The 25,809-nt window shown below is 42.2% G+C and overlaps 1 protein-coding gene across 9 annotated transcripts in view; it reads right to left on the reverse strand.

Moving 5' to 3' along the window:
• The window catches only part of celf4 (CUGBP, Elav-like family member 4), a 73,935-nt gene that overhangs the window by 38,813 nt on the left and 9,313 nt on the right, over positions 1–25,809 (reverse strand). For all 9 annotated transcript variants that reach the window (XM_049018638.1, XM_049018636.1, XM_049018630.1 and 6 more), the window contains exon 2: positions 13,025–13,107. In XM_049018638.1, the coding sequence (XP_048874595.1) occupies positions 13,025–13,107 (83 nt within the window). The remainder of the gene's footprint in view (positions 1–13,024; positions 13,108–25,809) is intronic.

Raw genomic sequence — 25,809 nt, forward strand, 5'->3', positions numbered from 1 at the left:
AACTAATTAGATTCATTGGCAGAAGGGTCTAACCTGATGATTAAAAAAAAAAAGAAAAATTCATGAACATTGCAATTGTGGTGGTTGCTTGCGGTTGACGGGCTTGGCAGCAGTTGGCTTGTCAATATCGCGGTATTGCAATATTGTGGTTATCGATACTGCGCTAATACAGGGGACAACTACCAAGCTGACAGAGTGAACGTGTTACCTAAGTAAAACGAGCTAGACTATTGATTAACAGAGCCGATGTATGATCTCCTGTAAGTGTACGAGCCCCTGAGTGCTCTGGATAACCCCCCCCCCCCCCCGCCCCCCGTTCCTGCACACCTGCACTAATGATAAAATTAATTACAGAGTGGTCAGTCCACGGAAGGATGCTGCTGCAGCTTACACAGACCCGACCCTGAGGAGATAGGAGCACAGTTAATTAACCGTTCCTCAGAGGAGGCTGGGTAGTAATAATGCTGGGAGACTGGGTGAGAGGGAGAGGGGGTGATGAGAGCAGAGATCAGAGAATGAAGTAAAAGAAGAGTGGATAGAAAGATGGATAAGAACAGAGTGACTGAAACATAAAATGAAACGCACTACTCCAGAAGAACGCAGTTCATAGAGGTGAAAAATTCAAGTTTATAATGTACAAATTGAGGCCATGATTTCGTTTCAACCAACCAGTATAGTTGCATTCACAGAGTATTCAACTGGTTGGTTCAAACAAAATCAGAGTTTGAATTTGTACTTTCTGAACCTGAACTTACCACCTATAGCAATCAAGAGAATATATACACACATATATACAAACACATTCACATGTATGTAGCAGAGCAGTAAGAGAATATATATGGAATACATTTAGAGTATGTATAGGTACAGTTGAATTTAGGAACAGTTTACAATCAATTTCATTCATTTTCTTCATAATATTTAAGATCCCTGCCCACAAACCACCAAATGTTTTGGCACTTTAAATATTCTTAACAACACAAATTACTCCCCATAAGACAGACATGAAGACAGCAGTCTGTCATTTCTTATAATAAGTAGTAGCTGCATAAGGTAATTAAGCTACAAAAATAAAAATATGCAATTCAAACAAAATACCAAAAATTTAATTTTCTCCACTAAAATCACCACTCCACTGAACAGCTAATTAACAGACTGGAGACGAGCACTATTATTAATAAATATGTATAAAATCATATATATGAAAGTTACATGTTGTACGTTGTCCCCCATAGTTTAATACTTAAATCAGACGTAACTGAACATATCTGTATCGTTTAGGTTTATACTTATTAGTCGATTAATTCTATGCTTTGCACTTTAAACGGACATAGAACAGTTAGTTCTATGGAACTAGTAGTAATGGAAACTATTGCGAACAGTTATTATTAGTAATGGAAACTATTGCAAAGGATCGTAAGATATTGCGAAGGAACGTAAAACTATTTCAAAAAATATTCTCACTCTGACCTGAGTCTCCGTAGTAATAAATCATTCAACTTGAACAAATATAGAACAGAAGAGGTTTCCAGAGCTATTGATATTTATTGTTTTGAGCTGAACAAATTGAAAGGGCAAGGTTTACATACATGCCACCTACTGGGTATACCTAGTCAATTGTAACTTGCACATGTGCAGTTGACGCACAAGGTTTCTGCCAGACATAAAAATCTGGGCTACAAGGCGCACCGATCACAGCCATCCGCAGCCAACCACTGATGACGAAATTTACGTCACGTCCCCTTGTCCGCAACGGAAAGCGCACGCAGAAAACTTACGCATGAATTAAGGAGAGGTATCACATTGAGTGACCTCAGTGTGCAGCAACCCTAACGCCAATGAGTACAATAAATGTGATTCAGCTCCAAACTGAAAACAGGCCTAGCTGGAAATGCCACAGCACAGCTAACTAATTAACGTGATTTACTGTTGTGAATAATAAACTAACCTAATAACACATAATTATGCTTCTGTAAAGCGTTGCAATATTGGAACAAACGTCTATTTGTTAATTAAATGCAATTAGTATATTGCAGTTACCATCAGGTTAATAACACACTATCAATAATTTATGACCTTACTGCAAGTTATGAGGCAGTTAGGGATGAATTTCAAAAGCTCTGATGCGGGGCACAAAAGCCGCTATCTGCTCCATATCCCGAGCTGGTTCTCATATCCTCTGTTGATCGGACATAATCACATTTTCATCTCTAGAGGCAGAATTAAAACTGAGAAATAAAGAGGCGATTCACCAGTACCAGTGGAGCTTGAAAATCCAATACACTCTTTTCTATCCATACATGTAATTCAAGGTAAAGACCAACACAAGTACCCACCTCCTGTATTTACAGAAATGTTATTGATAAACTCGGAACTGAATTTTTACTTTAGTAGCACAGATAATAGCGAGCACTCAAATGGACACCTTTAAACGGCAGCATGTGTCAGTATCCCTGCATCAAGGGTGATTTTACGATTACGATTTTACGATTATTTGCGATTGTTAAACTATAAAAAATACCTGTGTACATACAAAACATAAACCAGTGTAATTGTTTAATGTGAAGTTGGATGCCATAAATTGCTCAGATAAAAGTGAACATGTATTTGATATATGGTGTATCGAGCGTTGTCTCCAGTTAGAACAAAATAAGATAGCAATGGGTACTGCTAATAACTGAACATTTATTTGTCTTTGAACCATCCTTGCCACCGAAATAAATATCCTGGTATCACATTAAAGTCTTTACAGCAGTGGTTTAATTGTGTTATTTTTGTTCGATAGCATATTGCTTTAAGTGTCAAATAAATAAATTGCGCTTTATTATTAAGCATTTTTATTGGATGGTATAATTTTAAGTTTGAAAGACAAAAAAAGCAAAGAAAAAGGAAAAAAAGGAAAAAAGGAAAAAAGGAAAAAAAGGAAAAGAAAAAAGTTTAGAAGACTTTCCTTATGGTACTTCAAAAAAAAAAAAAAAAACACATTCTACCACATCTTTCTGTATGAAATAATCAACCAGGACAAGGCCCACATATAAGCATTTTTCGTGCCAGATACTTGTGACAATCTTGAATAAAAAAGCAGGTCACAAATCATGCTTTGGCTGCCAGAAGTATTTTGGTAACGCAGCAACCTTGGTTATGGAGTTTAGAAAGAATAAATATATCCTAGCCGGGGCTGTGAAAACTTCCACAGAGTACCGACCCAAAAATATTTTGACTATACACCAGGGTGGCATGGTGGTGCAGTGGTTAGCACTGTTGCCTCGCACCTCTGGGACCCGGGTTTGAGTCTCCACCTGGGTCACATGTGCGCGGAGTTTGCATGTTCTCCCCATGTCAGCAGTACAAACGCACCATTACATACACACAAGTGTACATGCTCACAGTTACACACGGATGCAGATTATCAGTATGCGTACACACCCAGGCCTTTTGTTAATCTTTTAGCCCAGAGATACAGCATCCATGCCCAAGAATGGAAATCAGTCACACTCAAGGAAAGATAAGCCCAGAAAATACAGTAGCATCAAATAAATGTGATGGATCTGTGTTTTTATTCAGGTAATCATCCCACTGCAGCCAGCTGATAGATGGCAAACATGGACAGTAGGCAGATTTTATATATTATATTATATTATACATTATTTACACTTCCCTGTTAAGATTCATCTAATTTCCAGGTCAGTTTAATAGCATGTATGTACACTCTTCTATGTTGCATCAAATTTTCAGCAAGGAATTATTGTGCATTTCATTATATTTTCATACTTTAAGCCTTCCAAATGTTTAGTGCCAATTGAGTGGTTTTCATGGATTAAGCCATGTCTGCCAAGCCCGTCAAATATAATGTTTTCTATTTGTCCAAACTGAGTTACACGTGCCCACCTATGCACATTATAAATGGACATTTTATAAGAGAAATTCAGGTGCCTAAAGGGCGCCGTGGAAAGTGCTGTCAATGGCCATGCTAGCAGTTTCTCTAGGGATGGGCTCACCTTGGGATTTAACAGGCAGCCATTAATTAGTAGTCTGCCCTTTGGAGACTCACCTAGGTCGTTATTAATGGTCAAACTGGCTACACCAACAGTTTGTTAAATGCAACCTCTCGGGGAATAGCAAGCATTTGTGATGAGGCACAGCGGCTCAGCCTCCTTCAGTGGGACAGGCCAGCCAACAGAAAACCTGGCAACAAAGGCTATGAAAGAATCAATCAATGCCAAACATTTAAAGTTCCTTTGAAGTCACTGAACAAAGTATTCCAATGTGCTCCTCTGAACTCAGGATAAAGTAAAATAAACAGGGGGCATTCATGCATAAAATAACAGTGAAAAGAAAGAGAAAAGGCCAATATGCAGCTTTCAGCTAATAGATGTAATAATCACAATAATAAAAATGGCTGGCAGACGACCCGACCATTTGTTCCAAGAATAATAATTTACTGCAGGAGAAGTTAATTGCAGGACAGCATAACTGAAATCTGAGACCAATAAAAGCACAGCGCGCACGATTAGTGAATCACCATGGCTCATCTCTGCCTCTTCCTTATGTTTACTTTCAGCTTCCAAAGGCAACACTTCCATTTGAACTAGAACCTTTGTTTTGTGTGATGACCATTATGCTTTCATTAGATGCTCAACAAAGTGTTTTTGATGTCCTTTATAAGCATAACAACATGACTAATTACCCACATTAAACTGCCATACTACTATCAAAATGGTCTTTTCTGACTGAGTGAAATAATTTGGTACATTGTGGAAGGTCAGTATCAAAAGTGTTGTATACAACATGCAGCAATGAGTGAAGTGTACTACTGTATGAACCATGTACATCATTCTATGCACTAAGGTGCATTGTGTTTTATATTTAATATACATATTGTGTACAGTCTACTACTTACTGTGCACTGTGTGCTGTCTGGTATATACTAGGTGTGCTGGGTGCTGTACTCCCAGAGCTGAGCGTGTTATTTTCATTTTCAAAGGTCCACGTCTGCCAGAAAGACTGATACTGGCTCTACTGCAGGTTTGCCTCTTTCTCACATCCTTAGACCAATTCGCCTGCCAGCCTGCAGTAACTGGGATGTTTGTGTGCGCATGTTCATGCGCTCTTGTGTGAGGAAGATGCGGAGGATACCAGGTTATGTGTATCTCTGAGGAGCTCCAGTACTTATCGGGGACTTGCACAGATTTTGCACTCTGGCCTCCCGGCCCAGTTTTGCAGTGACTGGTGGTGCAAACATCTGTAGGCTCTAACCTCAAAGCACCGAATGCATGTGGAACACTATGCTCCCGTTCATTTTCTCTGATTAGCCACCACAGCACACACCCCCCCCACATACACACCCTTTAAATGGGAATAAATTACATATTCATTTAGCTGGGAAGGGTATCCAAAATCAATCAATCAATAGCCAACCTATTTGCCCCCATTAAATGTGGTAGATGTTTTTAGAAATAGTCTGCATAGTCAATACAGCCGTAAAGATGCATGTATGCACTTTTCAGAAAAAAAGATATGACAGAGGAACACCCAAGGGAAACATGGAGGAAGAAAAAAAGGGAGGGAAAGAGAGAAGGTACCGCTGAAGAGACAGGGAGAGAGTGCAGAACAGCAGGGCTTGTTTAATTTATCAAAAGCGGCTTCACAGAAAGTTGTAGTGTTAAACTTTAATGGCGAGAGCCCTAAAGTCCTGATATAACAAGATGAAGAAGAAGGAGAGAATTCAGAGAGTGAACTTTGTATGTCTGTGTGCAGGGGTGTGGGGAGGGGGCACATTCAGCAGCCCAGGAGCTGGCTCTCAGCTCTCACTACAGTGAGCCTCAGCGTCAAAGCTGAGCCACTCGCTCAGACAGACAGATGGGTGCGAGACGTCAGGAAGCCGTAGGACACCCCGACTGTGACGTGCGTGTGCAGGCCTGCGAATCTACATGTGAAGGTAAAACATAAACATGGTTTCTGCTGAGAATATTTTCTGGCAGTCCCTTTTAATCTACATAAAAATGCATTTTTTTGTGCAACATGTACATTACTGAGAGAATGAATATACAGTAGTGGTGTATACTACCATTCAAACTATGTATTTGCATGGGGCTCTGAGGTTTGGGGGGGGGGCTCCTGTTGGCTACAAACAGTCACTACAACAAGGGGGTAAGGGTGCCCAAATTACATTTTTTAATGGGGCCCCATGAACAATGAACCTGCCCCTGTGTCTGTATCTGTGTTTATGCTTGCATGACCTTGTGTGTGTGTGTGTGTGTGACCTCTATGATTCTCTGATTACATCTGTGATAAATTAAAAGCTTCAGTTTGGAAACAGACCATCAAAAAACAGTACGTTTAAATCTCCGTACAAGAGCCGTTACTGTACCCGCGAGGAATTTTAGTAAAAACTCCCCAGTAAACACTCAGCTGTTAGAGAAGGTGAGAGGTTAAAATGATAAGCTACATGGGATGTAATTTGTTGGCAAGGAAAATAAATAATGTGGTATAATGACAGAGCAGCCACGATAAAAAATGATGAAAAGTGCTTCCAGGAGAGGTTAAGCAAGCCCCCTAAGATCAGACAGCTTGCTATGGGCTATTTTTCAAAAGGCCTCACTCCTGCCTGAAGGGCCCTACAGCCGACGGAGTGTGGCCTTCTGGGATACAGGGAAGTTCCACTGGGCTCTTTTTCTGCTCTAGCCTGGCTCTTACTTGGGGGGGTGGGCTGGATAGCTCTCATCTGACGGCCTCCCTTGCCTTGCTGACTTGATCTAATCAGAGGACTGGCACCGATTCAGGTGACCAAAACATGCTGCTGATGCTGCACTGTCTTTACAAGTAAAACAAGTCATCACTCTAAATACTGACTTTACAGAGCTAGTTTGTCGTTGTCATTCCCATTAAATAGTGTGCTTAGGGACAGACAGCTCACAATTACACCTGCACCACTTGTTATGATGCAGAGAACTCAACATGACACGCTACTGAATGATGTGGCACATTGCAGCAGCGCAGGATGTTGCACTGTGCATGCAATGCAAGATCAAGAGGAATTCATAACAAGCTGGGCTCAAAGGTATGAGGCCTGAATAGCAGGTCTGCTCCAAAGATTCAATTTGCAGTCCCTGGGAGTTCATTTATATGAGTAACTTTACAAGTACCCTTAAAGCAAAAAGGAAAAAAAAAAATCTCAAACTAAACAAAATGCTACTTGCAAAGAGCAGACCACACCAGAAGGCCGCTCTCTCATCAGTTTACCAATGCCTCCTCTCTCAATGTCTCTGCATGCTAGACTCCATTAATGCAATGACACCATGCATCTCTGGCCTTCATTTACTTGGCAAGGCAATTAGGAGCCCAGATACAGCGTTGGGGGTAGGATGAAAGTGTTTCGCTTTTAATCACCTGTAGTAATTAGTCTCCCCCAAACTGTGTCATTAGCTATCTGTCCCGGTGCATCCTCACAGCACGCTCTTGTACAAATGACAAAAAAAACCCATCATAATAACAAAAGATCACAAAGCTCTGTCCCTGTCCGGATCATGGAGCCAGGCTGCTGTCCGGGAGCATTACAAGGTTGTCCCATGAGGGGCCCAATCCATCAAAGTAATTCTTCTACCCTCCCCCCTACTCCTCCCCACACTTTGCAACGTAATCATTTTCCTCCTCTCCTGGAGTGTGACATTGATTCATAAAGTATGTGGTACGATGTGCCGGGCTCTGCCAACGTTTTTTGCGAGTGTCTTAGCTGGTGTCTGCGGCCCCTGGAGATAGATGTACGTGTCGCTCTGTGGCGCCCCCTCCCTGTCTGGCTCGGAATCACAGCTGTCACAAAATTGTGTCGCGGTGAGCCTCTGACCAAAGGCAGAGCGCCGGACTAAACGCATTGCACGCCTGAGATGGGCTCAGTGTATGAAAAGTAAATACACCCCGCCAGGAGAGAACTGCTAGCAGGATCCTCACACCTTCTGAGCTCTCAGCATGAAGCCTTCAATCAAGTGCTTCTCCAGAGTGGACCACTCTCTGGTTTTTGGCTGGGTACAGCAAGTAAAAGCGAAGAGAACTCCATTGAGCCAATTGTTCCTCCATGTGGAAAGGTGACACGGAGAAAAACTGTCAGTGTGCTCTCCAGAGAGTAAAAAGACAGAGAGGGAGAGAGAGGAAGGGTTAGAACAAGCAGGAAGAACGGACCAGAGGGAAGCAGCAGAAGAACAAACAATACAGGCATTAAAAAATTAATTGAGATTTAGAGTAATCGCTGCCCAGCTGGTCAAACAGTAACATCCAAGGCTTTAAATCAAGTTCCAAACAACAGTGTATGAGCAGAAACTCATACAAACCTACCCAGCCTTATACCGTAATATAGGTTGAGATCCCAGCTACAAACTGAATGGAAAGCAGCCTTAATGAAAATTTCATTGTGTCGAGGGCATGTGTCATCAAAATCAGGGAACACAGCCCAGCTATCCAGACATATCATTAATGCCCAGTCTGGCTGTTCTGGCAAGGCAGGACCATCTGAGCCTGTTCACAAAATACCCATAATGAGTAAGAGCCAGCTAACTGAAATAAATATCACAAAAAGAAAGACAGAAAGGGTGAAAAAGAGTGGGACACACATTGCAGACTGCCACTCACTTCACCCCTCTGCCTCCACCACCCCCCACCCCATCCCCTCCTCCCCCAGGACTGTCCAGCATGGCCTGGCTGTATTTAGAGCGTGCAAAATCACCTGCCTCTTTCTCCTGCTCTTCCCCCTCCCTTAGGAAGTGAATGAGAGAGCAGGAGGAGTGGCAGCGACTGCGAGAGGGAGACAAGTGGGAGAGGACAAGGAGAACAACTGACCGTGGGGGAGGAGCGATGAAGACCCAGTGGAAGGGGAGCATAATACTGCTGGAGACCCATGACATTCAAAGAGTAACGTGCGTGGGAGGTGTGCAACATGCATCCGTTTTCAGCTGACAATACTCTCTGCCAAAGTACAGCTCCGATAAGTGCACATAATCCTCTGATTTAACAGCTATGGAAGAACGACGAACCAGGAGAAAAAAGTTCTTCTGCAAATCTGGGGTACACAATTTATTGCTGACAGCCTGCTTGTGAAAAAAAATAATTGTCCACAGACTTGAGAGGGCAAAGAATTGGTGGATGATCTGGCAGACAGTAGTATTGGTCTGACAGCAGTGGGGGTGGCCATGCTGTGGCAGTGGGAAGGCTGGTGGCATAGTGAAGTGCTGTGCTTATGCAGCAAGGCCAATAGGTGGCATGGTGGCCTAAGAGCTCCACTTCAGACTAATCTTAGTTTCACCAAAGGCTTGATTCAATCATTTGATGTTATTCAATAAATAATTATTTAAGAATAATTACAATCAACACTAAAAATATAAACTGCATGATAACATTAATGGACGTGTGAGGTAGGATGAACAATACGAAATAGGGACGCGGTTGTCTGTCAATCAAAGATCCTTGGCCCTCTTGTTCCTTTTGCAGTCTACCAGTAATAAACAATCCTTTGACCACACATAACGAACACCCTCTGTATGGGCCTGTAACTATGATTCCACAAAGCAATAAGCATCTCACAGACCAGTAAATGTTTGGAAATGGGTTATTACCATTATTAAAATGCTGTGATATTATAAATATGCAAAACTGTTTTTCGTTATTCCTTTTTTTTTAAAGGTTCACTAAAATATTTTGAGAATCGAAACCGTGGCACTGCTCACCCTTCTGTTAAGTTCACGTGTGTGTGTTTACCCAACCCAAAAACATGATGGCAGCTCAGTCTATCAATTTACATATGAGAAAAGAACAGCATCACACACTGCGATGAAGCTGCTCCAGGGCCGATGGGCTAGTGCAACTAATGCGTCTCCGGCGGTCCCGGCACAGTGCAAGCCCATCGATTGCTGTGCACTGCACATCACCACAACCTTCCCGAATTGCTATTGATAAGTGACCTGTAATGCAATTACTGCTCACTCTGAAGCGGGCAAAGCTATTAATTATTAAAAGCCGCCCAGGTTGCCTTTGCACACGCTGTTCTGACTTTCCATCATAATGATATCGAACGTAGGCTAGCAGGCTGTTGTAGTGAGGGTCTGAATAAGGTTATGGGGGGGGGTTCCCCTTTCAATTCAGAAAACAACTACAAACCAAGCAAATTCCGGATGTTTCTGTGGGATACGTCTAATATCTTGCAACAAGGCTGTTCTGCAGATTATTTCCACTGAAGGACTGCTTGACTTGGACAGTATCTCAGTATCCCTTCAGTGGCCGTTGCTCTTAGTACTATGGGGTCGGGGGCACTGCCAAAATTCAGTCCTGCTTCCACACAAAAGTACATAACACCTCAAGCAGTCATCAGATTCTGCAGCTAGCCGAGTGCACAGCTCCACAATAGTGACTCCTAAATGTTCCCGTTCATCCCAGACAGCCATCGGTAGTATTGACTGCTGTGGTGGGTCATTGAAATCTCTACCATGCAAGTGGGTCACCAAGTCCGTCAATGGTATAGATTCTCCCTGCCTCAATCCCACATGCACTCAACACCAAAAAGCTCTCAGAGGTTTTCTCATAACAACCCAACTGCCAGAATGCTCTCTGATTCCCTGCCGTCTTGTATATATGGGATCTCTCTTTCTTTGGTGTTTGTATTTTATTCTTTTTCACTCTGCAACATTTCTTCCTTCCTTTTCATCCTATATCCATGCCTGTCCTATGTCCAAAGCAAAGGCTGTGCTCTCAAACAGAAAGAGGTCCCTCTTTTTTTATTATTATTAATTGGCCGAAACGGCAGCAGAATCTAATTCTGCAGAAAGATTCATGCCATGGCGAGTTCAGAAGAAGAGTTTTCAGGCCAGATTCTCCTGCGGCCACTTTCTCTCAGCGACAAGCATCACAATCTACCCATAATCCATAATAACCGTGGCTGCACCTTCCGTCCTCAGCCAGTGAACCCTGAGGTGACTCTTTAGAATCTCAACATACTGTAAGAGAGTCTCACCTGAGTGCCTCATCATCCCTGCAGCCATACCGGCCTTACATGGGAATCAATAAGTCTCTCAGATCCGTCATAGCACCAGTGAAGCTGGAACTCAGGGGATTATAATTAATGTCTTGTCCCTTGTAGCACAAAACGTAAAAAGAAGGGTGTCCAGGAAAGATGCTACTATATGCTCTTAACCACATCACCCACCAGGGCAGCCAGAGCTGGCCTTACGAATGGATGGGCATACTATCCTGGCATTCCTGACATTGACACGTGAGTGGACAAGTTTAACTGTCCGTCAGTTGTATAGAATAAACTATCGAGACAGACAGCTGTCTGTCCTGATTGGAAAATTTCAGCACTCGGAAGCTTTGAAACACAGGGCAGCACAAGGGGCTGAACAGGAAGACTATGTGCAGCAGCTAAGGTAAACAAGACCTTGCACACACAATGACCCGGTACATTGGGCTAGTGATCATCACACTGTCAGGCTCTGAAACCGCGGACATGATTTTCTGGCAAGGTCCAAAGACCGGCCTGAGCGGTACTGCACGCCATCTACTGTGAAGTTTCTGTTCACTGCATCGTTCTGCTTTACGAACCATAGTGCACAGCTGCCACCAGAACTTTTTCAGGACATCTCCTAAATTTAAAGAGACATGGGAAATAGTAACACAATTTATTTCCTTTGAGAAGTCGGTTAAAACAAATCTGACTTTAAACAGCCCTCTGAAGAGTGTGAAGATTCTCCAATTCTTCACAGATTTCTAATCAGTCTTGTTAAACTGCACTAATCAATAATGAAGTCATCTGCAGCATATTTAGAGTCACCACTGTATATTAAGCTTTGAACTAATCTGCGTTAAAACAGTTTTTTCATGTTAAAATTGTGTAGCGAAATTACACCATTTTTTGGGAATAGATAATTCATCAAAACCCAACGAAATCCTAACAATCATCATAAAATTTAGCATCATTGGTCTAATTAGCTTTATTCATTGAACAATGGCGATGGATAGTGACTTTAATCAAATTAAATTAATCAGCATCGAGGGCAGATCTATGAATGCTAGGTCTTGGTAGGGCTGATACCAACCTGCTTAACTTGCTTAGTAAATAGAATCAAATTAACACATGCCTTATTGAGACCCAGAGGCACTAAGGTACATAAAAATAATCGTGGTCATATACAAATTAACTTTGTTCATATATATATATATATGAAATTAGTTCTGATAAAAAATATTCCTGCTGGCTGTTGTGAAAAATGTACAGCTGTGTACATCACAGTAATATATATATATATATATATATATATATATATAGTATATATATATATACACACACACACACACACACACACATATACACGTCAGGTACACCTATCCTTATGAACTAATCCTTATGCGCTCAATCACTTCTATGGGAAAAATGCTAACGCTAACTATGACAACTATAACCCCCACCCTGCCCTAACCATAACCATAAGTAACCAAGGAAAATACAATGGTTTTTGTATTTTTAGTTTTTTAATAGCAGTCACTGATTTTTATAAAATAGAGTTTTCCCTTATGGGGACCGGTTTCCTGGACCCCATAAGGGAAAACTCTATTTTATAACAAAAAAAGAAATGGATATTTATCACGTTATGGGGACATTGTGTCCCCATAAGGATAGGTATACCTGCACACACACACACACACACACACACACACACACACACACAGATGTTTGTATAGCTATAATCAGTAGCTCTATTATACTATTATCTATTGAACTAAATCTATAAAGGCAGACGTGCAAAAACAGTCCATCAGGTCCAAACATGAGGGCACTCATAAAACATTAAAAGACAGAAGCACCAAGGTCTGCGGAGGTCAAGTGTAGGATGAGGAGAAATATAAGGAAGAAGAAGCACTTTGCACACAAACACACACACATTCGTATTTATATCTTTGTGGGGACTCTCCATTCATTTCTATAGGCATACGAGTGTGTGTGTGTGAGTGTGTTTGTGTGAGAGCGTGTGAGTTTCCAGTGACTTACCCCTGGCAAGGTCTTCTGCTCGTGGAGCGCACTCTGAGCCTTTAGCGCTGACTCCCTGGCACAGTAGGTGAGAAAGGCACAGCCTGGCAGAAGCAGAAATAGAGAAACCATGACACACTGCTTGAAATAAGGCTCTGAAGTACTGCAGCTGCAAGCAAAGTAGGACCAATCGCTAAAATGAGCCGACTGGCATAAACATGCGAGGCCCTCATTTTAAACAGGGAGCTAAAGCATCCGGTGGTCGAGCTGTGGCTGGTGCGGTGACTCAGAGGGCAGGACAGCAGCCTCACACCTCCGGGCCTGTGGATCTCATTTGGACTTCGGTTACGTGTCTATGAAGTTCGCGTGCTCTTTTCTTCTTGCCAGTTTCTTCTGAATTCAGGCGATATGTGAACTGGCCTCTCCAATTCACTGCCCAGAGTTTGTAGCTGTGTGTGTGTGTGTGTGTGTGTAAGTATATAAAGACCTGTGAATGCAATCAAAAAACTAAAAATGCCAAAAGTCTTGTATTTTGTTTGGTTACTTATGATTAAGGTTAAGGCTGTGTAGAGGGTAAGGTCGTCATAACTTGGTTTAGGATTATGTCCATAGAAATGAGTTCCCATAACACTATTAATATGTGTGCGTGTGTGTTTATGTGTGTGTGCCTAGCATCCTGTCCAGGGTGCTCCCTGCCTTGTGTCCTGTGTTTTCTAGAATAGGCTCCAGGCTCACGGTGAACCTGGACAGGAAGGAAACTGGATGGACGTGAGTCCATTTGGACATAAATCTGTTTTCAAAAGCAGACAAATGATGTAAACAATAGAGACTAGGGGTGAGTGGCCCAGCATAAATAGCGAAAACATACAAAATAAAAACAAACATGACAGTATGAGGGGGAACCGAAAGCAGTAACGATCTCAGCATATCTGCGTGTCTGAGCTGTGTTTGCGTCAACATGTGAGTTACTGGCTCTGAGGTCACGTGACTGATCACGTTCCGATATCTGAATCCATTTCTGACAGCACTGCAACACCACCAACAGCGTCCATCTCTATTGTGTCTTCTTTTTACTTAGCGCTACAGCAACAGTTCCACGTGGAGGCCAGAGACTCCTGTTACAGGAAAAAGACGGGCCTTCTTCGTAGCTCGAAAGAAAACCCCCCTGCCCTGGGGCTGCAGTTCTAGCAGCCTAATAGCTATTTCTCCTGTTCCCGCGAGGGATGTTCTGAAAATGTTTCTGTAGTTCTCGCGGCCACTTGGATTTTTAATTTGCAGGGCTATGTCAGTTGCTTCAGATAAAAGCATCTGTTCATGTATCTGCTTAAGTAATCTATATCTGGAAACATTTTTCACGAACAATGAAGACAACTTTTGGCAATGCAGTAATGTGATAATGAAGTAACCTTTGCTACAGAAGACTGTAATTCACTAGCTTATATTGCCATCCGCCTTCCTGTAGGGACAGGATATGTGGATCACTTCACTAGTTGTTGGTGGTGTTGTTTTTGTGTGTGCACGCATCATGGTTTGTGCTTGGAGCTGATTGGAGCTCACTGAGGAGGGTGCTTCGGACCGATGATTTAACAGCTTGTATATACTGACGCTGAATACTGAGGGACTTGGAGATCGATGTAGGGCGGCTGGGGTTCAGGAGACATGTGTATGAACTGTCCCTCATATGTCAGGGATTTACCTGGGGAGGGGGTCCCAGGGTAGGAAGAGACATGGGGGCTGCTTCCCCCTCATGTCTTAGGATTTCCCAGGGGGGGTGGGGTTAAGGGTAGATTCAGAAACTCAGCTGCATCCATTGGCATGGTGACGGTGTTCCCTCTATCCAACAGCACGGGTTTTTTTGCTCGGATTATTCTGTCTTTAGCCCTCAGCTCTCAGGGATGACAGTATTTAACCTGTCACACCCGGGTAATGCTGCGGTCTAATTACTCCAGGAAGCCTTTGCTCTTATTGACTACATACATCCGCATCCATACAGCTACCAACAGGTGTTTCTTAATTACATAGTTACTAATTGGTTATGTTAAATTAAAATACTGCACGATATCTGTCCCTGAGTAAACATTTAATATTTTTTTCACATGCCATCTTGAAAACACAGAGGACATGCGGGAGGCTAAAAAATATAGATGGAAAGTTTGTATTTTGAATCAGTCTGTGCTTCGGCAAAAGGCTTCTGGACGGAGCACGAAGTTATTTTCCTTGTTCTTGTCTCCGGTGGGTAAAAGAAGCATAAAAGATAATAAAGAAAGTCAGAGTGCTGGTTTTAGCTTCTTAAACCAATTTGACTTCCTTGAGCCTGTGATTTAATTTAAATGGAATGCATGCCTCCTCCTCGACCCCAATTCCCCACCCTCTACAGGGCAACAAAGTCTAGTGGAAGGAAGAGTAAGGGAGAAAGCAAGAAGGAGTGAAAGGTGTCAGACAAGAAGAGAGGGGGAGACGGAGAGAGAGAAAGCAAAATAGGTGGGGAGAGATAAGATAAGATTGGCGTCTCTGAACAGCATCCCCTGTGTCCCACACTGGGCTCTTATCTCGGATATGCCAGACACCCTCGAGGGACCCGGACCCGCTGATAGAGGAGAAAAGAAGAAAAACCAAGAAAGATGGAAGAAAGGCAAACAGAAAGAGACACACAGACCCCCAGGGGCCATATCAAAGGCGGTCCTATGAAGCTGCTGTCTGAAATAAAAGAAGAAAAAAAAAAACTGCCCAAATTTATGTTGCACTTAGGCTGTTGTCATTTCCAGTGCCATGATCTCCTCCTGGAGGCTCTCACGCATGCATGATAATTCTGGAATACACCCCTGATAAATGAAACACTATATACACAGGACTACTGCTCATAAGCACTGGTCAGGTACACGTAAAGTCGACACAGTGAAATAAATAGCACAAAATCTCTTAGCTGCATTAAGAAAACTGCAAGCCCCACAACCTGCCCATCTCTTAATATGAGCTGCAGTGTGACAGAAATTCCACAGTACACAGGAAGCTAGCAAAGGGCCATGCGATTTAACGAAACCGAAACTGGTGGCACGAAACGCACCATACGATAGCCGTAGCATCATTATCACCAATAGGTTTTGGCACTTGAGGGACTCACTTGGGAGGTTTGGAAAAGATCTCAGTGTATTAACCAGCAGACTACTGTACATGAGGTCTTAAGGAACACTAAGGAATCTTTCATTGTTTTCATGTTTCATGTTGTTCTACACTATCATCTTAAAATAATTTCATTTAAAGCAGCAATCCCTGATCAAATAACAATGCACTGCTGAAGAGTGCAATTTAAGTAAAAAAAAAAAAAATACAAGAAATGTTCAATTACCATGTTGATACCACCCGGAGTCCATTTTTTTAATTCAATAAAATATAGCTTAAAAATTCAGGAGATGTTTCAGGCACTAATGAATCTGCTGCCTACATGTGATATTATTCTAGCAGGATGTAACAGAACAGAAGGTGAATGTTATGAGATGACGGAGGTGGTATTCATCAAGGAGTATAACACCCCCACCTCTATTATAATCCCACACCACTCGCAAACTGTGCTAAAAAAAGACCCTCGCAATGGAGTCGCACTTTCTTATCCCCATTTCATATTCAAAGGTTCCTTTAATGCGATTATGAAGCTCAATCGAAAGGGTTAGTGGCGTCTGTTCTCTGCAGCGGCGAGTAGCAGAATGCATTATTAAAAGAACGACCACCCCCAAAAACACCCAGATTCCCGGTGGCGGTGTGACTCCACCTCCTTATGGCCCCCGGGACAGCGGCCCAATCGGAGACAGTCAGGGGACAAAAGCAGCTGAGCTGTCAATCCTCGGTTAGGAAACTCTTGTTAAAACTTTACCTGAAATGCTAACCTGCACACTTGATTAGCCGCACAAAGAGTAAAGAAATATATATAATCTGGCTAAGCAAGCATGTAAAAAGATTCAACTTTTACATAAAGATACGGAGCCATGCTTGCTGCACAAAATAAAAAACCTCCACAACATATAAAAATATATAATCTAGCAGAATTAGCAGCTATAAGAGCAGTTAAGAGCTGTTAAAGCAGAATAAATGCAATACGAATAAGGGTGTGTTCAGTCCTAAAAATAGAGGGTCAGAGTGTAAACCCAGAGCAGTAGAAGCACCCCATGGGATCAGCATGAGCTCTGCAAAAATGCATAAACTGCCCTAATGGCCTGCATCTGCAAGTGCGCTGCTTGCCGTTGTTTTAACGCCTTTAGATGCAAACAGGCGGTTAGTGTTCCTCGCCCTTGTCTGTCTTTGTCATTCGGCACACGTGTCTGACGCGGCGGCATCGCTCTCACACAGCAAGGATGCGTGTAGCTCAAATACAAATCGCTGTTACCTCTGTTTGGCTTGGGGAGAGGACACTGCCAAGTGAGTGACGAAGGATCCGAGATGCATACCTGACTTTGTTAGCGGAGATGAACGACTGGTGAGCAACTCAGCGCTGACTCCCATCCCCCAATCAGCTCACTTTAAGAGGTGCTGCGTGATTGTTTTTCCTCTGTCTTCTGTGTCATTGTCAGACAGGTCCTGTGAGATTATTAGCAACTCTCACCCCTCAATAATTCAACAGAAGCTATTAATACACCCATGGGGAGTCCTTTAAAGTCTTTAAAGAGCAGAATTATCAGCTATGAAAGGAGAGATAAAGAAAGAGTGCGAGAAAGTGAGAAAGTGCGTGAGACAGACAAAGAGCCAGGGTCAGCCTAAGATAAACAGAGCGAAACAGAGGAAGGGGATGTTCATATAGCACGGCCCCATTTCAGAACAAACCCACTGATCCCTGCATTTTATTGTGTTTGGAGGCATTGTGACAATGAACTCCTGACTAATACAAAAAAGTTACAACTGTAACTTCTCTTGAGTTCTGGTATTTGTGTGTAAAGCACATTTGTAAAACAAAAGTGATTCGTTTAGAACTATAAATGTTCCTGTTCTTTTTATATTTATCCATCCATTGTGCAAACTGGTCAGGGTTGCTGGAGCATCATTGCATTTATGCATTCTGAAAGACAATAATTATTACTATATTCGAACAAAAGAAAATACTTTATTTTACTTCAGATTTGCCCACTGAATGGTGGTCCTCCGAGAATCTTTTGGCTGGGAAGATTCCAGGCCTCAACCTCACTGCCTGTGTTGCTTTACCGCAGTGCTACTCATTGTGATTCCTGCTAATGGGATGATCTCATGCACTCGTGCTCACATTCTCACATAGAGCGAGCTCCGTGCCTTTCAGTGCGTACGGGCATCATGTGGAGAAGCTGTCCACGGAGTACCCCGTTGACATTGTGAGCTCTCATATACCCTAGTGAAGTGCGGCACTTTGTGACCCAAAGCATCATGGGAAATCAGTTTCTTCATCCCTTCAACATGCGTCACAACAACAACCCAGGTACTCAGGAAAGAAGATGTTCCCCGGAGAAGAACGAAAAAATAATCCTCATCTCCTGTTCTGTGATTAAAAACCTAAACTAATAGGTTTTGGCACTTGAGGGACTCACTTCGGAGGTTTGGAAAAGATCTCAGTGCTATTAAATTGCAAATCTGTAATAATCTGCAGAGGTGCTCCTCACCAGATCACTTCCTGTTGCTTCATGAGGACTCTGCTCAGAATGGTCAAGAAGGGACCCCACACTGGAGCAGCTGGAGTCAGACTGCTGATCACTGTGTAACGTGATGTTATGCTCCGACCAGCCCTGCAGCAGCTACGCAGCGTCTAATGGTGCATAGCATCAATGGCTCCTTAAATTTTGCCTGGGCCCATCAAAGAGAACAGCCATCTTGTTTTGCAAAACTCATATGTAAGAGACAGCACATGTAAGAGACCTTTAGAATCAACGGGGCCAAAAAGCCCTTTCGTTGAGACATTTAACCTCACTATTAGCAAAAGCCCTACAACTATGAATCACACCCAGAAACTGGGAGAACACGGGCGTGGGACGTGGGGCAGCATTTCAGAGATCTGGCAAGGTATTCAGTGCCCTAAGTAGTGCGTTTTGGTAGGCACAACCACCTTGGGAAAAAATTCCGAAGGTTGACTTTGACAGGGCAACCTTGAATGAGGTACTTTATCCAATATTGTGCCAGTATAAAAAATGAATGCCAAATTTGCATGTTAATTATTCATTTTCAGCTCAGTGAAATGTCAGCTGAAAGAATAATCATCGGGGAAGTCGCAAAATGGGCACCATATTGGAACACTGCCCAACGTTGGGAATTTTTATTTTCCCAGGATTCTTTGTACACACTGGCTCCTCGTCCCATGCAGGTCGCTCTCTGCACAGGGCTGTGATGGCCCCAGACAAGTGTTTAAATCTACAAAAATGCAACCCATAAATTACTGTAAAGGACAGAGGGTCAAAGCCCAGGGTGGAATTGGGCCAGCAGCAATCAATCTCAAAGGACTGCAACACCCGTCTCTGGGACTCCCTCTACCCCTCTCTCTCCCTTTCTCTCTATGCCCCCATCTCCCCCTTGCTCTTTCTCTAAAACCATCAAGAACACAGATCAATAAGCCCTGCTGCCTCAGGACTGGAGCTCAATGTTCCTGGCTCTTTCTTTTTTGGGCACTGTTAAATGTAATGAAAGGTGAGATGCACTCCCCGAGAAGTTCACTAATTCCACACTAATACAGAAAACCCACTTTGCTTTTTGGAACACCCTCTACACTGTATAAATACTTCAAATATCAGTTAATATATTATCTGCAATCCGAATCTGGGGGGGGGGGGGGGGGGGGGGTAGGAGGATAAATGTAAATCACCAAGTGATCGGCCCAAGTCTTCACCTTTTAACATTTAGTGGGATGAAACAAATTAGATGATTTATTCTCAGTTTTGCGTGTCCACTTTCATCCTCTTTTTTATTCTTGCCAAATCCTTGCAATTATATGGTTTTTAAAATCCATTTATGCACGTCATACAGACAGAGAGGGCTGTTGTCCCTGCCTGATGTCAGTCTCTGCCATGTCTAGTATTGCTCTCTATACAGCACCCCCATCCTTTGTATCTGTCCGTCCAGCTTCTACTCATCTCCTGCTGTCTTTGTCTCGTGTTCCTGTTTTGTTCCTTCCTCCAAACCCAAGCCACAGAAGATAACAGAAAATAAGAGGAAATAATAAAATTATATGACAGAGGTACTGTAGGGGCGGCATGGTGGTGCAGTGGTTAGCACTGTTGCCTCACACCTCTGGGACCCGGGTTCGAGTCTCCGCCTGGATTACGTGTGTGTGGAGTTTGCATGTTCTCCCCATGTCGTCGTGGGGTTTCCTCCACAGTCCAAAAACATGCTGAGGCTAATTGGAGTTGCTAAATTGCCCGTAGGTGTGCATGTGAGAGTGAATGGTGTGAGAGTGTGCCCTGCGATGGGCTGGCCCCCCATCCTGGGTTGTTCCCTGCCTTGTGCCCATTGCTTCCAGGATAGGCTCTGGACCCCCCGCGACCCAATAGGATAAGCGGTTTGGAAAGTGGATGGGTGGATGGGATGATAGAAGTAGTGGAATATGAAAACTGACAAGACAGAAAGGAACATTCATGTTGCTTTTTGTTTGGCTTCAGTAATCAGAAAATAAATTAAAAATAATTAAAAATAATTCCCAAGCCGCCGAATATGACTGACTGTAACCAGCGTTAGCCGTAACAAAGTCTCTGCTACAATAACCATAATGTTTTCCGTGCTGAACATCTACTTGTGAATTTAGGTTGCACCTGTGTCAATAAATGTGTTAATTTGTTTCATTAAGTGTACCAAACTGAAAACGATGTACTGAACGGTACACAACAAATATGTGTAGCTTTACAGCCCTAGACAATACTGATAATTATGACAATATAATTCAAGCCATTATTTCTTTGTTTCTTTACTTTGAGGCTTCATTATTGCCTTATACTCCCTTGGGATTCCCCTAAAGCAGATTCAGAACATAAAGACAAATTGAATGGACTGCAAACTGAAATCTAATTTTAATAAATAAATCAAAAATAAACATTTTTGTCATAGGGCATAACACTAGTAATAGGCTGCCGGTGCAGTTTGTTGCTAGTTTTTGACTGCCTCGCCACTAGCTCCAGGGGACGGGTTTGACATTGCTGGTAGAGTTGTCACCCATCCCGCAATGAAAAATAAAATGCTGTGTCCCACTTTTAACCAGTGCAGGACGTGATTTGTCTTGAAGTTCTTCAGATTAAAAGTGGAGACACTAATTGCTGAAGTCTGTGACTGTAAGCACTTGCATTCTGTATGTTCCACTGGATGGCAATGCTTTGCGTGGTGTAATAAATTCACAGTATTTCCAGCCTTATTTGGCACAGGTTTTTGGCAGAGTTTACAGTACACAACACTAGTGTGATGCGTGTCGTACTTTAAATTGGCAAAGTACTGCTGCACCACAGATGCCTTCTTATCTTGTTCATCGGCAAAATCCCCTTTTTTAAAAGACGTGCTTTCCTTCTTCATCGACACCTACACCAAATCTTCCTCTGAGTGAGCACTCATCTCTCCGAGGACTAATGTGTTTTGCAAAAACAGTAGCATGTGACTAACTCTCTCAACCTTGCTGGGCATTTTGTTGGGCACTGGGTGTCCATTCTTAAAAAAAAAACTACCATATTGGAACTGTGTTCGTTTCTGTGCTGTTGTATAGGCTGTGATGTGCTATCAAGCAAATGACAATATGCCAACATATCATTTATATTGCCCAGCCCTATTTAAATTTGTAATTATTACTGAATGGTAAATAGTTCTTTAGTGGGGCAAAAAAGAAAGATCCTGTTTAATCAAAAAAAAATAATCTGATGTGTGACCATGAACGATTTATACTTTTAATACTTACAGTACAAACAAACATACATTCATTTTCTGTAACTGCTTGGCCTATTCAGGGTCATGGGATTCCAGAGTCTATCTCAGACACTGCGGGCATCACGTTGGGAACAATTCAGGATGGGGCACCAACCCATCACAGGGCACACTCACACAGCATTCATTCACCTATGGCCACTTTGGTAACTCCAATTAAAATCGACATGTGTTTGGAGGGTGGGGGGAAACCAACGGGGGAGAACATGCAAACTCCACACACTCGGAACCTGGGCAGATACTTCATAACGGGTCCCAGGTGTGAGAGGCAACAATGCTAACAACCGTACCGCCCAAAGCAACTAAATAAATAAACATAGATTTTTTATGCAGTGAATTTGATCAAATAACACTGCCTATCATGCACAACAATAACTCAATGTTACGCAGTTTATCAGTTGTAAGGAAAGAATCACGGAATGATTGTCAGGGTCAGTCGGTGGAGAAATGACCCGGCAGTGTGGGTGTTCAGTGCCTTATTCCATTACTTCACATAATTCAGACTGCAGATCTTTATATGTTGTGACTTAACTCGCACAGCCCTCTGTAGATTGGACATGCACTTAACATGGTCTGACCTCTGCCCCCAGCACGCCATGCCTCCACCAGAGGCACTAATCCAATTCCACACCTCTCTCCGGACGACATGTCACCGAGGATCTTCCTCTTGCTTTCAGATTGCTAGACTGACAAAAACAACGTAAACAGCACCCATTCCTGCCATGACCTAACACAGGACCAGGACCACCGCCACCCTTTGTATGCTGTACTGTAACTCTTTACTCTCTTCCATTTTTAAATCACCCTACATTTCTACCTTCATATTAAACAACTCAATACAGAGAAAACAACTATTTTGATATCTGAGTAGTAATACAGCATGTTAAGAAAGTGGCAAAGACTGTAAGTAAAAATACTAAATTTTTACTAAATTCAAAAATGGCTATTATGCAATTCTCACATTGAAAGGACTGCAAAAAATCAGCTGGGATGATCTTTCTGGCTTTCTTTCTTTTTCATACCTCTATACAGTTCAGACGTTATACCAAAGTATATGGTATGGTAATTTTTCAATACAGTTCTGGTATTTTGAAATCCCGGTGACATACACGATGAGGATAATTGCCCATAGACAGTGAGGATATTCTGCAACATTTTTACTCTGTCATAGGAAACAAAACTTAGCAAGCTTTACAGTTTTCATGATTGTTCCTTTTCAAGACTGCCTATTATATGTTAAAACATAAGTTTAAAGTTTACCACCACTGCTTTTGCAGTAGCTCTGCATGTGCTCTCCGAGCCAATCATAATCATTTTCCTTCTTGCTGTTTAAATCACTCATAGAGGCATTTGTGAGAAATTTAACAAAATAAGTGGGAAGGAGAAAAGAGAACAATTTACCTTCCATTGTATGGAAACATTTTGGATTCTACAGAGAAGACACTAAGCAAAAGCAATTGATTTGTCAGCACAACTCGTAGCAACATCACCAACTTATTTGATGGACTTTATCGTTAGATAATACAATTTTGCTATAGTACATTTTGGGTGAATCTGGGTGTACTCCTTTTTGCATTATAAGTAGTGCAATATCCATCAAAAAGAATTCACATAACAATATCTGAAAATTTTCCAGTGCAGTGCAGCCATACAGTCATGCCATCCAGACCTTGTTGAATCTGTTCTTCCAGCCAGATTGCAATTGTAGCTTGGGTATTTTCAATTACTCACTTATCCATTATTGTTTGTTATTTTTTTTTTACTTCATTTATCATTGTTTCTGAGTTCATAACTATGCTTTTTCAAGATGCGGGCTGTATTATGCAGCAGGTTATTTGCATAACCAACTGACAATGAACACATTTGCACCCAAAGTACCAAATGGGTACCCCCATCTGATTTGGTACATCGCCTTCCTTCACTGTGAAGTAAGATCATATGGGTCCTGGGACTCTTCTATCTATGTGCAGGAGGAGACACTTTTCCCCCAGTTCTGGAAGACAACAGGTCACCTCCCTCAATGTACAGTTTTGTCATGGGAAAAGTATGCATTAAAGAACACTTGCATGTATGGGATACACTGTGATCTGAGTCACATCTCAAGTTTACTACGGTGAAATTATATTTTAGGGAGGACAAGAAGAAAAGAGATGTGAGAATATGAGAACGTATCATAAGGGCTTACTTCTCATATTGCTGTAAAAACAAAAACATTCTTGGAAGACTGTGTGTGCAATGCTTTCATCTTAATGGAAGGCATATTTTTAACATGAGCTCTCTACCCTCCTCCACACACATAACGTAACAGGGAGCTGCTCCCCCCACACACCCTAAACCTTCACCTGTTACGTGTCACTGATTTATTCCTTATGATAAAGGCTACCACAGCGGCGAGCCTGGATTCCCACCCACTCCGCGGGGCCTCTTCCATACCGGTATGTCTTTGGAGCTGTGACACATAGCGCCTGTCTGTATGTTGATTGGGACTCCCACCAAATCAGCAGGGACCCAGCATGCTCGCCATATTATTTCTTCCCCCTGTGCCTTTGAAGACTGTTTATGACAGCTCTTCACCCACGTTACACGCAGCTCTGCCTGGGACATACAACGGGCTATAAGGGGAGATATTAACGGCTAACTTGCCATCCTGAACCAAGCCAGTCCCCTGCAGCTGGTCATCAAAGAAACATTTTATCATCACCTATATATTGAATGAAGCGCAAAAAAGAATATTGCATATGTGACCTAACTGCAGCGCCACGTCATCTAAAAAAAATGTCCATTTGACTCAGCTATAACCCAAAATGTTATTATCTGAGTATTATCTGAGTGTTGGGGGATAAGATGATATTATCTATTGTGACCAGTTGCAATTGTATCCAAAGTATGCATTTTATTGTGAGGATTGTGATACAGCACATTTACATTTATTCATATTTAGCAGATGTTTGCGTCCAAAACACAGGTAGGAGAGATAAATCATTGGCCCCAAGGCAATTCCATTCGATTACAATTATTGAGGAAACAATTTCATGCGCCAGAATTTTTTTACTTCTATAATGATTCAATTAGATTAACTTATTGTTCTATTATTTTGATTACCTAAATTCAGGCTAACCTTACATTTTACTTGATGAGATTTTTTTATCATTGCTACTGTGTCACGGAAAAACTACAAAAAAGCATCCTTACCTAATGATTATCTTAACCATTAAAGAGAGCATTCTGCGGCGCAAGACAGGACGAGTTTCCCAAAAGCGCTGTGCCATGAACAATTACCCTAAAGCTTCCTTTGAATATTGATGAGTCTTCCCCTGCCATTCCAGGTTTCATAAATTGCATGCCAGAACCGCTACTTTATGTGTTTACCTGCAGCACGTGAGTGCAAGTGTTCGCAGTCCTTAAGTAGCAGTGAATTCTTCTTTAAGAAAGATTTTGCCTCCAAAAATCAGCATTAATATATTGACAGAACAAACTGCCAGGGGCCTTTCACGCAATGCCTGCGTGTTTGGAGGCCCCAACCAGTGATGTAGGAGAGTTTTAAATTGGGCGGGGGGGGGGGGGGGGTACAATTTAATTTATTAGGGGGATGAATGAAGCCAAATTAAATATTGTGGGGTATACCCCCGGCTGTGACAGTATTACAACAGAACAGACGCATGTGAAACAATGCAATTTTATCCGGTATAACATCTCAGCACTGCCTATATGTCTCACTTCTTTGTCGCTTATCTGTCTCAGTGGCTCTGAAGTTAGTGACTAGAGCCTGAAATAAAAACTTAAATGACCTTTTGTAGACAGTTATCTAACTTAATAAATATAAAAAATTTTTTTGCAATTGTTGCAAAACACGCTGTCGAATCAACAGTTGATGAATTGGTTCAAAAAAGGGGCCTATTTCAATTGTG

This window comes from Brienomyrus brachyistius, chromosome 7, assembly GCF_023856365.1.
Source record: "Brienomyrus brachyistius isolate T26 chromosome 7, BBRACH_0.4, whole genome shotgun sequence".
Lineage (NCBI taxonomy): Eukaryota > Metazoa > Chordata > Actinopteri > Osteoglossiformes > Mormyridae > Brienomyrus > Brienomyrus brachyistius.